The sequence below is a fragment of the Oncorhynchus masou genome, chromosome 15 (genome assembly GCF_036934945.1).
Source record: "Oncorhynchus masou masou isolate Uvic2021 chromosome 15, UVic_Omas_1.1, whole genome shotgun sequence".
In the NCBI taxonomy this organism is placed as follows: domain Eukaryota; kingdom Metazoa; phylum Chordata; class Actinopteri; order Salmoniformes; family Salmonidae; genus Oncorhynchus; species Oncorhynchus masou.
In genome coordinates, this window is record NC_088226.1 from 22,429,378 (window position 1) to 22,448,142 (window position 18,765).

The 18,765-nt window shown below is 42.5% G+C and overlaps 1 protein-coding gene across 2 annotated transcripts in view; it reads left to right on the forward strand.

The window, feature by feature from the left end:
- Positions 1-18,765, forward strand: part of LOC135555913 (thyroid hormone receptor alpha) — a 92,443-nt gene that overhangs the window by 49,898 nt on the left and 23,780 nt on the right. For both annotated transcript variants that reach the window (XM_064988721.1, XM_064988720.1), the window contains one exon: positions 17,525-17,807. In XM_064988721.1, the coding sequence (XP_064844793.1) occupies positions 17,752-17,807 (56 nt within the window). In that variant the 5' untranslated portion in view covers positions 17,525-17,751. The remainder of the gene's footprint in view (positions 1-17,524; positions 17,808-18,765) is intronic.

The window sequence follows — 18,765 nt, forward strand, 5'->3', positions numbered from 1 at the left end:
TAGCACCCAAGTTCCTATATAGTGCACGACTTTTGACTAAAGCTCTATGGGCCCTGATCAAAAGAAGTGCACGATAAAGGGATTAGGGTGCCATTTAGGACCCAGGCCCATCTGTCACTCCCCATAGGTATGCTCTGTGTTGCTATTCTAACACTGTGGCCTTTCTGAAGCATTCATTACAGTAACAACCGTATCTTATGCGATTTCGGAGCATGTTCAACAGTCCAGCTTCCTTTTTCATGAGAGGGAGGGAGAGGATTCATTTCCCTTCTCAGCAGCACCATTGATCTCCATCTCTGGTTGGTGCATATGAAACGATCTAATTTTTTGATGGTTTACTGTGAACACTGGAATGCAAATTCAGTCAGCCTCACTGCAAAGGGAAGTGTGCGCGTGCATCTGTGTGTAGCACTCTCACCTTGAGCTCCTGCTCTTACCTGAGTGCTTGTGGCTCAGGGCCCACTTTTGTCAGTCTCAAACAAACACAGTACACACAGATACTCTGGTTGCAGCTAGGGGAAGAGGATTCCCTGTGCTGTGTGTTTTGGGTGGTGACGCAGCCAGGCAGGGGTTTTGGGCATGCCTGTTCATAAAAGCTGCCAAGCATGCAGGATGAGTGGACTGACTACCCACCAAACCAACCCCTTGGTCAGGGCAGCTGCCTGGGAAGTCATTGCTCCTGTTCTGGAGGTATTAGTGTTACGAGAATGCTTCATCAGAATTAACACGACTTCCCACATGTGGCTCAACGCACACATGCAGGAATGCGCACACACATTCGATCACACACACAAACGTGTACCTGTGAGGAAGCACCTGGTAGAAGTAGCGAGGTCTTTATGTCCTATGATTTTGATTGAATCGAGCCCCTGTTTTTAGGCAGACCAGCAAAACACAGGGCCAACAACAGCACCTACACGCGATGTACAGTAGATGTAACGTGAGACCGTTAGTATGAAGATAGCTGGTGCTTAAGCCACATACTTCCCACCATGAGCAGATGGCTGCACCACATAAGGCTTTGCATTACCATCCTACACCCCCCCCCCCCCCACACACACACACACACACTAATATAGTTCGAAATATAGAACATGACTGCCTTCTGGTTATAGAGAAGGGGGGAGGGCGATATGATGAAAGTAGAACTTCCACCTTTTATAGAGTGTTGATGAGATGTGAGTTCCACTCCCTCTAACCCCCCCCCCTCGATCCTCGCTTAGGAGGCCATGCATCTGCCGCTTTTACAATCAAGACCCCTTCTTCTGCTTCTTGTCCACCCTGCCGCCTCCTTATCTCATGTAACATTTACATGTTAGTCATTTGACAGACGCTCTTATCCAGGGCAACTTATCTCCTTTTCCTTTCCCCACCGGGGAACAAAGCCTCCGTGTTTCTATTAGATGGTTTTGGACAAAGAGTTCCTCTCGGAGCTGAGCAACCAGCGAGTTAATAGGATAACGTATATCATTTGAGTCGGCTCACATCCATGACTATTCACTTGTACATATCCATTTGACATGTTTGAAGATAAAATACTGCAGTTACAGATATTGATCTAATAAAGACCCTATTGAGTTATATAATATATATATATATATTTATTTATTTATTTATATAAATATATATAGTTATTTAACTAGGCAAGTCAGTTAACTTCTTGGCGCTACCCATCCCGTTAGCGGGATCATTTTCGTCAGCAACCGCTGAATAGCATAGCGCAACAGTCAAATAATATTACTAAAAAATATTCATATTCATGAAATCACAAGTGCAATATTGCAAAACACAGCTTAGCCTTTTGTCAATCCACCTGTCATCTCAGATTTTGAAATGATGCTTTACAGCGAAAGCAATCCAAGTGTTTGTGTAAGTTTATCGATAGCATAGCGCAACATCAGGTAACTTGGTCACGAAAATCAGAAAAGCAATCAAATTAATTGTTTACCTTTGATCTTCGGATGTTTTCACTCACGAGACTCCCAGTTAGACAACAAATTTTCCTTTTGTTCCATAAAGATTATTTTTATACCCAAAATACCGACGTTTGTTTGTCGCGTTATGATCAGAAATCCACAGGAAAGTGGTCACGACAACAGACATATATTCCAAATAATATCCATAATGTCCACAGAAACATGTCAAATGTTTTTTATAATTAACCCTCATGTTGTTTTTTTCATGATTGTGTCCCACTTGTTGTTGATTCTTCACAAAAAAATACAGTTTTATATCTATGTTTAAAGCCTGAAATGTGGCAAAAGGATAGGCTTGCATAGGAAAAGTTCAAGGGGCACTTCTGATTTAATTTTCCTACTTTCGCCAGCAATAAGGCTGTGTTTGTGTGTGTGTATATGTATATAATCTGAGAATTATATATATTCTAGTTTCTGTGAGAAATGCAGTTTATATATTGTTTTGTGTGTGTATATAGGTTATTTGTATGTGCCTCCATACCCTATATGTGTGTGTGTGGGACTATACGGTTGTGATACAGCCCAGGATATTATGTATGTGTATATATATATGAAGTGCCTTGACCTCTATCGGGAGCCCAATATGTTTGGTGGCCATATTGGAAATAGGCTTATGTGGGGTTAATATATGAATATGTGATGCCCTGTATATCTATATGTGTATGTGTATGTGTATATATATATGCCCCATATGTATGCTAATATATCAATATATAATATGGTCAATTTTTAAACACTAGTTATATGTGTGTGTGTGTTATATATACAGTGCCTTATATGTGTGTGTGTATATATATATTTTTTTGTGTGTGTATATATATGTGGATATACTTTTTTAACAAATCAAAAACTGAAATATTGTGTGTGTATATATAAATATGTGTGTGTTCATATATATATATATATGTGTGTGATAAATACAATATGGTAATATTTATAAATATATGTGTAGTCTGTGCTTTGTGTGTGCATATATATACATATATATGTGTGTTTGATTTGTATTTATAAACATGCACTGTGTGTAATATTATATATGTGTACCAAGTGTCAAACATATATATGTTTGTATTTCTTGTATATAAAATATGTGTGGATATACAGGACCATTCTGGAAGAAAACCTATATATGAGTGTGTGTGATATAAAGCAAAATACAATGAATGTTCAAATATATACATATCCATGTGTGTGTATATATATGTATATATATGTATACTATACTGTGTTATATATCTCCATGTATATATGTTTTGTAGGAATAAATATATGTATATGTATATATGTGTATATGTGTAGTATTATAAGGGGGATAAAATATTTTTAGTTATGTTTATATGTTTGTATATCCAATAAATGTGTATGTGTATATGTATGTATATATATATGTGTGTATATATATATGTGTGTATATATATATGTGTATATGTATGTATATATATATGTGTGTGTATATATATATGTGTGTATATATGTGTATATGTATATATGTATGTGTATATATATATAATTTCAAATGTAAATTAATGACCTTTCAGAACCACAAAGGTTAATGTATCAGGGTTTCCTTTTTTAAGCAATTTATACCCTAAAGGTCAAGGTTCTGTTGACTTGAACATTCCAAGAATGTCTAATGGCTAGCTGTGAATGAATGTAAGCTGCGTTTGGTATTTTTTCACCTTTTATTTAACCAGGTAGGCTAGGTGAGAACAAGTTCTCATTAACAACTGCGACCTGGCCAAGATAAAGCATAGCAGTGTGAACAGACAACAACACAGAGTTACACATGGAGTAAACAATAAACAAGTCAATAACACACTAGAAAAAAAGAGAAAAAAAGAGTCTATATACATTGTGTGCAAACATCAATAAAGAGTGTTTTAAACTCTGGACTCAGGTTTCGGCAGTCCGGATAAAATGCTGAATTTGCTCCTTTTCAGGGTGGGTGTCTATACCCGGTACCCTTTTACAGAGTGTCAACTAACGTTAGTTCTTCCATAGTCGACCTTTGTCTTACTAATAGACTTCAGTCACAACACTCGGAAAACGCATATATTTTAGATTGTCTATATATATTTTTTATCATTATTATCTATATCATTACAAAATGTAATGCATTTAATTTATTTTAGGTAGGCGAATAATTACAATTTAGCAAATTTACACTGAAGTGATAAATTATCAGATGGTTATGAGCAGGTAGAGATACTGGTGTGCAGAAAAGTAAATAAATAAAAACAGTATGGGGATGAGGTAGTTGAATTGGGTGGGCTATTTACCGATGGACTATATACAGCTGCAGCGATCGGTTAGCTGCTCAGATAGCATATGTTTAAAGATGGTGATGGAGATCAAAGTCCCCAACTTCAGCGATTTTTGCAATTCATTCCAGTCACAGGCAGCAGAGAACTGGAAGGAAAGGCGGCCAAATGAGGTGTTGGCTTAAGGGAGGATCAGTGAGATGCACCTGTTGGAGCGTGTGCTACGGATGGGTGTTGCCATCGTGACCAGTGAACTGAGATAAGGCGGAGCTTTACCTAGCATGGACTTGTAAATGACCTGGAGCCAGTGGGTCTGGCGACGAATATGTAGCGAGGGCCAGCCAACTAGAGCATACAGGTCGCAGCGGTGGGTGGTATAAGGTGCTTTAGTAACAAAACGTATGGCACTGTGATAAACCGCATCCAGTTTGCTGAGTAGAGTATTGGAAGCTATTTTATAGATGACCTCACCGAAGTCGAGGATCGGTAGGATAGTCAGTTTTACTAAGGTAAGTTTGGCGGCGTGAGTGAAGGAGGCTTTGTTGCGGAATAGAAAGCCGACTCTAGATTTCATTTTAGATTGGAGATGTTTGATATGAGTCTGGAAGGAGACTTTACAGTCTAGCCAGACACCTAGGTACTTATAGATGTCCACATATTCTGGGTCGGAACCATCCAGGGTGGTGATGCTAGTCGGGTGTGCGGGTGCAGGCAGCGAACGGTTGAAAAGCATGCATTTGGTTTTACTAGCGTTTAAGAGCAGTTGGAGGCCACTGAAGGAGTGTTGTATGGCATTGAAGCTCGTTTGGAGGTTAGATAGCACAGTGTCCAAGGACGGGCCGGAAGTATACAGAATGGTGTCGTCTGTGTAGAGTTGGATCAGGGAATCGCCCGCAGCAAGAGCAACATCATTGATATATACAGAGAAAAGAGTTGGCCTGGGAATTGAACCCTGTGGCACCCCATAGAGACTGCCAGAGGACCGGACAACATGCCCTCCGATTTGACACACTGAACTCTGTCTGTATAGTAGTTGGTGAACCAGGCAAGGCAGTCATTAGAAAAACCGAGGCTACTGAGTCTGCCGATAAGAATATGGTGATTGACAGAATCGAAAGCCTTGGCCAGGTTGATGAAGACTGCTGCACAGTACTGTCTTTTATCGATGGCGGTTATGATATCTTTTTGTACCTTGAGCGTTCTTGATGTGCACCCGTGACCGGCTCGGAATCCAGATTGCACAGTGGAGAAGGTACGGTGGGATTTAAGATGGTCAGTGATCTGTTTGTTGACTTGGCTTTCGAAGACCTTAGATAGGCAGGGCAGGATGGATATAAGTCTGTAACAGTTTGGGTCCAGGGTGTCTCCCCCTTTGAAGAGGGGGAGGACTGCGGCAGCTTTCCAATCCTTGGGGATCTCAGACAATATGAAAGAGGTTGAAGAGGCTGGTAATAGGGGTTGCGACAATGGCGGCGGATAGTTTCAGAAATAGAGGGTCCAGATTGTCAAGCCCAGCTGATTTGGGTTGACCGAGGTTGGAGTAGCCAGGAGGAAGGCAGAGCCAGCCGTTGAGAAATGCTTGTTGACGTTTTCGATTATCATGGATTTATTGGTAGTGACCGTGTTACCTAGCCTCAGTGCAGTGGGCAGCTCGGAGGAGGTGCTCTTGTTCTCTATGGACTTTAGTGTCCCAGAACTTTTTGGAGTTAGAGCTACAGGATGCAAATTTCTGCTTGAAAAAGCTGGCCTTTTCTTTCCTGACTGACTGCGTGTATTGGTTCCTGACTTCCCTGAACAGTTGCATATCGCGGGGACTATTCGATGCTATTGCAGTCCGCCAAGGATGTTTTTGTGCTGGTCGAGGGCAGTCAGTTCTGGCGTGAACCAAGGGCTATATCTGTTCTTAGTTCTGCATTTTTTTGAACGGAGCATGCTTATCTAAGATGGTGAGGAAGTTACTTTTAAATAATGACCAGGCATCCTCAACTGACAGCATGAGGTCAATATCCTTCCAGGGTACCCGGGCCAGGTCGATTAGAAAGGCCGCTCGCAGAAGTGTTTTAGGGAGCGTTTGACTGTGGTCGTTTGACTGCGGACCCGTAGCGGATACAGGGAATGAGGCAGGGATTGCTGAGATCCTGGTTGAAGACAGCAGAGGTGTATTTGGAGGGCCAGTTGGTCAGGATAATGTCTATGAGGGTGCCCTTGTTTACAGAGTTAGGGTTGTACCTGGTGGGTTCCTTGATGATTTGTGTGAGATTGAGGGCATCTAGTTTAGATTGTAGGACTGCCGGGGTGTTAAGCATATCCCAGTTTAGGTCACCTAACAGAACAAACTCTGAAGCTAGATGGGGGGCGATCAATTCACAAATGGTGTCCAGGGCACAGCTGGGAGCCGAGGGGGGTCGGTAGCAGGCGGCAACAGTGAGAGACTTATTTCTGGAGAGAGTCATTTTTAAAATTAGTAGTTCAAACTGTTTGGTTATGGACCTGGAAAGTATGACATTACTTTGCAGGCTATCTCTGCAGTAGACTGCAACTCCTCCCCCTTAGAACTGTCAATCTTAACGGAAAATGTTATAGTTGGGTATGGAAATCTCAGAATTCTTGGTGGCCTTCCTAAGCCAGGATTCAGACACGGCAAGGACATCAGGGTTGGCAGAGTGTGCTAAAGCAGTGAGTAAAACAAACTTAGGCAGGAGGCTTCTGATGTTGACATGCATGAAACTAAGGCTTTTTCGATCACAGAAGTCAACAAATGAGGGTGCCTGCGGACATGCAGGGCCTGGGTTTACCTCCACATCACCCGCGGAACAGAGGAGGAGTAGTATGAGGGTGCGGCTAAAGGCTATCAAAACTGGTTGCCTAGAGCGTTGGGGACAAAGAATAAAAGGAGCAGATTTCTGGGCATGGTAGAATATATTCAGGGCATAATGCGCAGACAGGGGTATGGTGGGGTGCAGGTACAGCAGAGGTAAGCCCAGGCACTGGGGGATGATAAGAGAGGTTGTATCTCTGGACATGCTGGTTGTAATGGGTGAGGTCACCGCATATGTGGGAGAAGGGACAAAGGAGGTATCAGAGGTATGAAGAGTGGAACTAGGGGCTCCATTGTAAACTAAAACAATGATAACTAACCTGAACAACAGTATACAAGGCATATTGACATTTGAGAGAGACATGCAGCGAGACATAAAGTAATCACAGGTGTTGATTGGGAGAGCTAGCTAAAACAACAGGTGAGACGACAACAGCAGGTAAAATGGCGATGACTAGGCAGAGGGTCGGATTAACTACACACAGAGCCTGAGTTCGCGGCTGGGGCCGACAGATAAAAAAAAAATTAACAGAATGGAGTACTGTGATTTAATGGACAGTCCAGCAGGCATCAGCTATGTAGCCAAGTGATCATAGTGTCCAGGGGGCAGCAGTAGATGGAACAGGGAACCCGCCACTACGTTAGCAGGCGACAAGGCGTTTAAAGTTAGTGGCCCTCCGACGGAGGCCAGTTGAAGGCACAGCGGATGGAGTATTCGTCGGCAGACCAGTCGTGGTGGCGGGGCGCCATGTCGACAGGGAATCCAAGCCAGATGGCGAAAGAGGTATTGTAGAATTTAGTTTGCTGGCATTAGATGCGCCTGGCTCGCGGCTAACTGGTGCTAGCTTCGTGGCAGTGGCGTTAGCCACAATAGCCAATCGGTAGCAGCGGTGATCCGGTGCCAAGGTCCAGAGTTTACAGCAAGGATCCGGTGATGTATCGGGCTCTAGCCGTGTATGAGTGAGGTTCGGGTGAACAGCTGAGTAGGCCTGCGAGGTGGGCCTCAGGGATAGCTTCGGTACTGGGTGTCACGGTGAGCTAGCTGCAAGCTAGCTGTGAAGATCAGAAGTAGTGGTCCAGGGATTACGGCAGGAATCCGGCGTTGTTGTGGAGAGACAGTCCGATACTAGTAGACTGGCGAGTAATATCCAGGCTAAGAACAGGGCTGGTATCTGTGCAGAAGGTTAAAGCCGCTAGCAGTGGCTAACAATGACTGAATAGCTAATTAGCTGGTTAGCTTCTGGAGGTTCTTGAATGTGTTCTAAAATTAAAAATAATAGCGATACCATATCACATTGGGTGAGGCAGGTTAACGGAAGGTATAATCAAATTAAAAATCAAAAAGAGATTGAAATATATATACGAAAAGTACACGAGACATGAACAAAACACGTCTTCGCTGCTACGCCATCTTGGTTTTACTTCTTGTTTACGCCTTGTCGCCTGTTAACGTAGTGGCGGGTTCCCTGTTCCATCTACTGCTGCCCCCTGGACACTATGATCACTTGGCTACATAGCTGATGCCTGCTGGACAGTTTTACTTATTTGTGGTACAATGTATAATATCTAATCAAATAGTAATAATTCTGAAATGGATAAGTACAGATCCTAATCTCAGCGATCCAAGGGGAAATTTCTTGAAAAATTACACTTGAGAATGTTTGGGTCAAATGTCAGTTTTGTGAGAATGACCCACGTGCATTAGAGGGAGGCTTAGGTGCCCTGTTCAAAGACCATTCCATTAAGCAATAACCAAAGAGCGAGAGCGCTACACGGTAAAACAGAGTACAATATTAGAGCGAGAGAAATATAGAGCTACACAATCAAGAGAGACAAATGCTATATATACATACACACACACACGCACACAGTGGGGCAAAAAAGTATTTAGTCAGCCACCAATTGTGCAAGTTCTCCCACTTAAAAAGAAGAGGCCTGTAATTTTCATCATAGGTACACTTCAACTATGACAGACAGAATTAGGAGAAAACCCCCCAGAAAATCACCTTGTAGGATTATTAATGAATTTATTTGCGAATTATGGTGGAAAACAAGTATTTGGTCAATAACAAAAGTTTATCTCAATACTTTGTTATATACCCTTTGTTGGCAATGACAGAGGTCAAATGTTTTCTGTAAGTCTTCACAAGGTTTTCACACATTGTTGCTGGTATTTTGGCCCATTCCTCCATGCAGATCTCCTCTAGAGCAGTGATGTTTTGAGGCTGTTGCTGGGCAACACAGACTTTCAACTCCCTCCAAAGATTTTCTATGGGGTTGAGATCTGGAGACTGGCTATGCCACTCCAGGACCTTGAAATGCTTCTTACGAAGCCACTCCTTTGTTGCCCGGGCAGTGTGTTTGGGATCATTGTCATGCTGAAAGACCCAGCCAAGTTTCATCTTCAATGCCCTTGCTGATGGAAGAAGGTTTTCACTCAAAATCTCACGATACATGGCCCCATTCATTCTTTCCTTTACACGGATCAGTTGTCCTGGTCCATTTGCAGAAAAACAGCCCCAAAGCATGATGTTTCCACCCCCATGCTTCACAGTAGGTATGGTGGTCTTTGGATGCAACTCAGCATTCTTTGTCCTCCAAACACAATGAGTTGAGTTTTTACCAAAAAGTTATATTTTGGTTTCATCTGACCATATGACATTCTCCCAATCTTCTTATGGATCATCCAAATGCTCTCTAGCAAACTTCAGACGGGCCTGGACATGTACTGGCTGAAGCAGGGGGACACGTCTGGCTCTGCAGGATTTGAGTCCCTGGTGGCGTAGTGTGTTACTGGTGGTAGGCTTTGTTACTTTGGTCCCAGATCTTTGTCGGTCATTCACTAGGTCCCCCCATGTGGTTCTGGGATTTTTGCTCACCGTTCTTGTGATCATTTTGACCCCACGGGGTGAGATCTTGTGTGGAGCCCCAGATCGAGGGAGATTATCAATAGTCTTGTATGTCTTCCATTTCCTAATAATTGCTCCCACAGTTGATTTCTTCAAACCAAGCTGCTTACCTATTGCAGATTCAGTCTTCCCAGCCTGGTGCAGGTCTACAATTTTGTTTCTGGTGTCCTTTGGCAGTTCTTTGGTCTTGGCCATAGTGGAGTTTGGAGTGTGACTGTTTGAGGTTGTGGACAGGACTCTTTTATACTGCTAACAAGTTCAACCAGGTGCCATTAATACAGGTAACGAGTGGAGGACAGAGGAGCCTCTTAAAGAAGTTGTTACAGGTCTGTGAGAGACAGAAATCTTGCTTGTTTGTAGGTGACCAAATACTTATTTTCCACCATAATTTGCAAATTCATTCATTAAAAATCCTACAATGTGATTTTTTGATTTTTTTTCTCATTTTGTCTGTCATAGTTGAAGTGTACCTATGATGAAAATTACAGGCCTCTCATCTTTTTAAGTGGGAGAACTTGCACAATTGGTGGCTGACTAAATACTTTTTTACCCCTGTGTGTGTGTGTGTGTGTGTGTGTGTGTGTGTGTGTGTGAGATCAGTAGAGTAAGACACACAGAGAATGCAATTAAGCAGGAGAGAAAAGTGGAAAAACAAGTTATTAATCAAGTCAGAAAGATCAGCAGACAGAAAATGTATGACATTTCTGCCTCGGTAATACTCAGTAGACTAAATTTCCCTGCCCCGAGGCAGGTACACCGAAGGATTTGTAATTCTCTTAGCAATAAATCACAGCATAGTAATTGAGAGGAGCAAGAGATGTGAACAGAAGAGACATGTAAAAGGCTAGGGATTAGTGAAAAGAATATAAAATAATTGAGAAACAATAGCCAGAAAGACTAGTGTTGGAAGATAAATTGTTAAGTTTATTATTTTAATCATGCCCACAGCTGGCAGCATCCAAGTAATCATCAATTCGGAGCGCAGCTCCTTGCAACCAGATCTGAATTCCCATGGTCAATTTGGATAGATATTCGATATACCTATGGGGCTATTTAGGACCATCAGTATTACCCAATGTACATGGGACAAGGTCAATATCGCAATTTCTGTGACTTAAAAACTCAAACCAACTAAAGTGTATGAATACATATAAAACATATAGAAATAATTTAATGAGGCAACTTAAAGATGTGCAACAAAAATATTGTTCCATTTACAGGCTAGCTAGCGAGGCAGGCTAGCTAACGTTTTAGCTACCGCATTGCAACTTAAGTCGTAGCTCATACAAGTTTATTGTGTATTGTCTAGATACTGCTAGCTAGCTACAGGCTAGGTCATTTTGGCTAGATAGCTAACATTACCCTACAAGTTGGATTTGCAAGTTAATTTGTAGCTTATACAATTTGTATTGCCTAGGGCAAAACAAAATAATGGTGGCAGTTAACTCAGGTTTGAGTCTGACTAATACAGTGAACCAAGAACAACAATTATGGTGTCCACTAGTTACCACACCCACATAGTGGCTATATTGTAAACATTCATGAAAACAAAAAGGAGCTTTTTGGTCTTAATTTAAGGTTAGGCATCAGGTTAAAGGTTAGTAGTGTGGTTAAGGTTTAAAAGCTAATTGTAGAAATGGGTGCCCTGTATGACTTTGTGGCTGTGGTATGAAGTGATTACCTAGATTTAGCTTGGACTGAGTTACTGCTCTGATGACTGAGGCGGTGCTGCCAACTCTCATGCATTGGGTGTGAGACATGCTATTTGACCCTCTTCTCACACTCATAAGCCACATCTCTTATTTATCACGCATTGAAAAAATGACTGCTATCATTTTCTAATTAATCCAGTGCGTTACCTTTTCAACTGTGCCTCCAAATCGTGATTATAACCACCATTTATTAAGGAAATCAGTGCTCTGTGTTTGTGTGGGACCGACCAGTATCACCAACGGTCGTCGATGGGGAGACCAGAATTAGGTAGGTTTAGTCCGAACTGTTGAAACTGTTTGTTTGTCAGATGTCACCTATCATAACTGCCATTGGTAATAGGACAGTGACAGTGTATGTGTTCACAGATGCATCTATGAAGCCAGTACATGGAGACTTTGTAAGATGATGTGATGAAGTCCAGACTGACAGATGGGTTTGATACTGATGTTTGTAAATGGAGAGACTCCTGCACTCGGCATTAAACTTTTACTAGACACAACTTTCTTGTATTGTCTTTTACTTCTTTTTGAACTGCCTGAGTTCCCAAAAGCATCTGGCAATTACACTGCTACAGTTAGTGCGTAGCCTAAGCTTTAGGGCCTAACGCCAGATAAAAGAAGAATGAAAGAAAAACCTCAATGTAGCCTACAGATATGAATTGCACAAGACTAATACATTTCTGGGTTTTTCAATGCATTTTTATTTTTATTCATCCAGCTCGCCAACCACCCGTCCTTCATCCACACAATATTTCATGACTTAAACCCGCCCGCCACGCGGACAAACCCGCGCATCGCTTGTGTGTGTGTGTGTCAGTGTTTCCGTTAGTTGGTAAATGGCAGCTTTTGGCCAGAAAAAAAATTATGAAAAGCTAATAAATAAAATTGTTGCCATCCACATTAAATGGGAGAGAAACTTTGCATTTGCTGATGGAAATACATTTGATGGTCATACTTATCGGTCTATAGGTTAATTTGCATAATTTAGTGGAATTAAATTGGCACTTGTGTATTTTCATTACTCTTCATGTTGTAAAACATTCAGGTTTCAAACAATTATGTCTTTGTTTTCAAAATGCATAGCCTTCTGCCTCCAGCCCACATTGTAATGTGGGAGACACGCTGATAGCCTGACTTCTGTTACGATGAATTACCATAATCTAAATGTGATTGGTGACATTCCGAGCATCGTGAGTAGACGGCCCTAACGGGTTACGCACCCAACGAATATGGGTCTGGTAAATTTCTCAAATTAACAGTCAATTCAAATCTTCCATGTCTCTCTCCCGGCAGTGATGTTCTATAGAGAGTGAGCAAGGCCTGACCTGAAATCACACACGCGCCATCTACTGTCAAAGCAACAGAAGTGAAGTGATTACTGAGGAAACGGTCGGTTTTCTGTCTGTTTAGTAGAGCTGTCCTGACCAGTAATCTCATTGCAACATTGATACAGTAGAGATCTACTATATCTATATCAATCAGTCGTGGCCAAAAGTTATGAGAATGACACACAAATTAATTTCCAGAGTTTGCTGCTTCAGTGTCTTCAGATATTTTTGTCAGATGTTACTATGGAATACTGAAGTATAATTACAAGCATTTCATAAGTGTCAAAAGCTTTTATTGACAATTACATGAAGTTGATGCAATATTTGAGTCAATATTTGCAGTTTTGACCCTTTTTTTTTCAAAACCTCTGCAATCCGCCCTGGCATGCTGTCAATTACCTTCTGGGCAACATCCTGACTGATGGCAGCCCATTCTTGCATAATTAATGCTTTGAATTTGTCAGAATTTGTGGGGTTTTGTTTGTCCACCCGCCTCTTAAGGATTGACCACAAGTTCTCAATGGGATTAAGGTCTGGGGAGTTTCCTGGCCATGCACCCAAAATATCTTGCCTTTTGGCAAGATGCTCCATCATGCTGGATAAGGCATTGTTCGTCACTAAACTATTCCTGGATGGTTGGGAGAAGTTGCTCTCGGAGGATGTGTTCTTAGGCAAAATTGTGAGTGAACCCACTCCCTTGGCTGAGAAGCAACCCCACACATGAATGGTCTCAGGATGCTTTACTGTTGGCATGACACAGGACTGATGGTAGCGCTCACCTTGTCTTCTCCGGACAAGCTTTTTTTCCGGATGCCCCAAACAATCTGAAAGGGGATTCATCAGAAAATATGACTTTACCCCAGTCCTCAGCAGTCCAATCCCTGTACCTTTTGCAGAATATCAGTCTGCCCCTGATCTTTTTCCTGGAGGGAAGTGGCTTCTTTGCTGCCCTTCTTGACACCAGGCCATCCTCCAAAAGTCTTCGCTTCACTGTGCGTGCAGATGCACTCACACCTGCCGGCTGCCATTCCTAAGCAAGCTCTGTACTGGTGGTGCCCCGATACCACAGCTGAATCAACTTTAGGCGACCGTCCTGGCGCTTGCTGGACTTTCTTGGGTGCCCTGAAGCTTTCTTCACAACAATTGAACCGCTCTCCTTGAAGTTCTTGATGATCCGATAAATGGTTGATTTAGGTGCAATCTTACTGGCAGCAATATCCTTGCCTGTGAAGCCCAATTTGTGCAAAGCAATGATGACGGCACGTTTCCTTGCAGGTAACAATGGTTGACAGAGGAAGAACAATGATTCCAAGCACCACCCTCCTTTTGAAACTTCCAGTCTGTTATTCGAGCTCAATCAGCATGACAGAGTGATCTCCAGCCTTGCCCTCGTCAACACTCACACCTGTGTTGACGAGAGAATCACTGACATGATGTCAGCTGGGCCTTTTGTGGCAGGGCTGAAATGCAGTAGAAATGTTTTGGAGATTCAGTTCATTTGCATGGCAAAGAGGGACTTTGCAATTCATCTTCATAACATTCTGGAGTATATGCAAATTGCCATCATACAAACTGAGGCAGCAGACTTTGAAAATTAATATTTGTGTCATTCTCAGAACTTTTGGCCACGACTGTATGTCCATGCATGCATACATATAATTAGTCCTGTGTTCTCAATGAACCTGTCTTGCCACACCCCCCTTTTTCCATTCCAGATGTTTCATCTATTTCAAAGCATTGATTAAATTAGGTTTAGGTCACTAAACATTAGCTTGTTCAGTGTTTGACTAATGCATTGATCAGCAATGGAGCCATTGGATATTGAGTCGAGGTGTGATGTTGCACAATACCTTGATCCTCGATGACACAAGTCTGACCGTGACACTGTATGCAGGCAAACCAGTTTACACACACAACACAGGCAGGACACACAATTAACATAGGTTAAAGGGGCAATCTCGGATATTTACTGCTGCTCATTGGTCATTTCAGTGGAAGATACAAACCCATTGATTCTTGAATATAACTTATTAAAGTCACATGAGTTTAGTTCAACTGTCTTACACTATCATAAACCAAAATATAAGTTTGTTTTGTCATTTTTGTTTTTTTTACCTTTATTTTACTAGGCCAGTCAGTTAAGAACAAATTCTTATTTTCAATGACGGCCTAGGAACAGTGGGTTAACTGCCTGTTCAGGGGCAGAACAACAGATTTGCACCTTGGGGATTCGAACTTGCAACCTTTCGCTTGCTAGTCCAACGCTCTAACCACTAGGCTACCCTGCCACCCCATTTGATTTTGTTTTTGTGTAGAAACTATGTATAGCTTTTAAAACATTTGTATTATCATATTGATTTCATGAGCTATCAGTCCTTGGATCCATAGCTCCATCTATGAAAGTTAACCAAGTTGAGGGACTGCAGTTGGGCTGCAACAAAAACTCAGAATTGTGGCTTTTTGAGGCTAAGCATTGTAAATATGTTAGCCATGGTCTAGCCGCTCACTCAGGATGCTGTTTCTAGAAAAGCTCAAAGGAAAAGTTTCCTAGGCAAATGGTTTCTAGAACATTCTCATACACACATGACCTGCACTGTCACCAGCTTTTAGTCATACCTCCTGTAACTGAGATGTAGCTATACTGAACAAAAATAGAAATGCAACAATTTCAAAGATTTTACCAAAATTAAATCGCAGCAAAGCATCCTTCACTCAAACATACCCTCGTAAAACTGACCATCCTACCGATCCTCGACTTCGGTGGTGTCATCTATAAAATAGCCTCCACCACTCTACTCAACAAACTGGATGCAGTCTATCACAGAGCCATCTGTTTTGTCACCAAAGCCCCATACACTACCCACCATTGCAACCTGTACGCTCTCGTTGGTTGGCCCTCGCTTCATACCTGACCCACTGGCTACAGGTTATCTACAAGTCTCTGCTAGGTAAAGCCCCGCCTTATCTCAGCTCACTGGTCACCATAGCAGCACCCACTCGTAGCACGCGCTCCAGCAGGTATATCTCACTGGTCACCCCCAAAGCCAATTCCTCATTTGGTCGTCTTTCCTTCCAGTTCTCTGCTGCCCATGACTGGAACGAATTGCAAATATCTCTGAAGCTGGAGACTCACATCTCCCTCACTAGCTTTAAGCACCAGCTGTCAGAGCAGTTTACAGATCACTGCACCTGTACATAGGCGATCTATCTACCTACCTCATCCCCATACTGGTATTTATTTATTTCGCTCCTTTGCACCCCAGTATCTCTACCTGCACATTCATCTTCTGCCGATCTACCATTCCAGTGTTTAATTGCTATATTGTAATTACTTCGCCACCATGGCCCATTTAATTTCCTTAACTTACCTCATTTGCACTCACGGTATATAGACATTTTGTTTTCTTTTGTTCTACTGTATCATTGACTATGTTTTGTTTATTCCATGTGAAACTCTGTTGTATGTGTCGAATTGCTACGCTTTATCTTGGCCAGGTCGCAGTTGCAAATGAGAACTTGTTCTCAACTAGCCTACCTGGTTAAATAAAGGTTAAATAAATCAATTAAAAATTAAAAAAGATTTTACTGAGTTACAGTTCATATAAGGAAATCAGTCAATTGAAATAAATTCACAAAAAGCCCTAATCTATGGATGTCACAAGACTGGGAAGGGGCATAGCCATGGGTGGGCCTGAGAGGGCATAGGCCCACCCACTGGGGAGCCGTGCCCAGCCAGTCAGAATGAGTTTTTCCACACAAAAGGCTTTAGAGACAGAAATGCTCCCCATCAGTTCATCAGTTGTCCGGGTGGCTGTTCTCAGACGATCACACCGGTGAAGAAGCCGGATGTGGAGGTCCTGGGCTGGCCTGGTTACACATGGTATGTGGTTACGAGGCCGGTTGGACGCACTGCCAAATTCTCTAAAACGATGTTGGAGGCGGCTTATGGTAGAAAAACCACATAAAATTATCTGGGGGACAGTCCTACAATCAGCATTCCAATTGCACGTTCCCTCAACTTGAGACCTCTGTGGCATTGTGTTGTCTGACAAAACTGTACATTTAGTGGCCTTTTTTGTCCCCAGCACAAGGTGCACCTGTGTAATAATGATCATGCTGTTTAATCAGCTTCTTGATGTGCCACCTGTCAAATGGATGGATTATCTTGGCAAATGAGAAATGTTCACTAACAGGGATGTAGACAAATCTGTGCACAAAATGTGAGAAATATTTTGATATTTTATTTCAGCTCCTGGAACAACACTTTCCATGTTGCGTTTTATATTTTTGTTCAGTGTATGACAACTGTCATGAATTATTTATTGCTCTCCAAAACATTTAAAAGCCAAACTTTCAGTTGAATTGTTTCAGTAGAATTGATCAACAGCTATTAATAAACCTTTTAGATATAACAGCTATTATAAATTCATAAAAGGTTACCAGTGGTCTCATAATGCATTTGTTCCCTACTATATGTTGTATATTTTATGTCTCTAATTTCTCTGTTTGTCCCCTCACAGGTTTCAGCTGGGTCTCCTCTTCTCAGCACATCACGTGCTAGCCTCTAGAACCAGGGGTGGGCCTGCCCCGCCGATGTTCCACACAACCATCTCCGGGGAACGCTTCACCGCTGCCGTCCATCGATGGCCGTCGTTTGACGGGGCCAACTGCGAATGCTGAGCAGGCTAGTGAGGTTGGGGCCCGCCCTCAGTCTCCGCTCATTGGCTGCTGGATGGAATTAAGGTGAATGGAGCCCATTTCCAACGTCGAGGACCCCAACTCATCAGAGGGAGATGAGAAACGGTCAGTCCATGTTCCTCCCTATTCCCTGGTGTGTACGAGTGGGATTTCTGTGCGTGGGTTTGTAACTAACAACGTCCGTAACATTTCAGATACACAATACACCACTTAGTTCATGTCAAATAATTTTTGAACACTGCCTCTGGGGGTTGCATACCAGTGTGTCATATGTTCAGAGGACGAGTTAGACGTTTATATAATGCAATTTCATATATAAATCGAGAGACGACGCAAGTGTCTCACCATTGTCGTTGTAAAGAGATGTTCTACACACAAACACTGGCATGGACGCACCCACACCATGGATCTACCGCAATCGCAATGTAAAAATGAGGGGAGGAATGTAGAGGGAGTTGTAGGGAAGCGCTGCCTCCTGCCCAACACGTGCGCTCACATGCGCGGCGCCTTCCTTCTCATTAAATGTGAAGATGCTGAATTTATCCAGCGAATTGGAGTCCCGTTTTTAAATGAGCACAGACGGCGGTAGAGAAATGCACACGTTAGATGTTAAATCTGTGTGTGTCGAATGTACTGTATTTTATATGTTAGTGAAGGGATGTATTGGTTATAGGCCTATACTACAGAGGATGTGGTGAAGGTGTATGGTGTTTATGTGTGCATGTGAGTGTGTCCATTGTGCAGGGATTAACAGAACAAGAGTGCAGGATTAGGAGTGTGGGGGCAGATGGAATGGCAGGAAAGCAAACTCAGGACAACTCAGGACACGTCAATATGTGACGCCAGCAGGGGATTGTCTCTGGTGTGTCGCTATTTATGTCTCTGTGTATGTTTGTGTGTGTGTGAGTTGCTGTTTTGTTTGTGTGCAATTGTGTGTGTGTGTGTGTGGAGGATGTCTGTGCACGTGTCCTTGTGTGAGCTGCCTCATGCATCCCCCCCCCCCCCCCGTGATCTGAGTCACTCAGCTCTTTGGTCTCACACACACACACACACACACACGCAC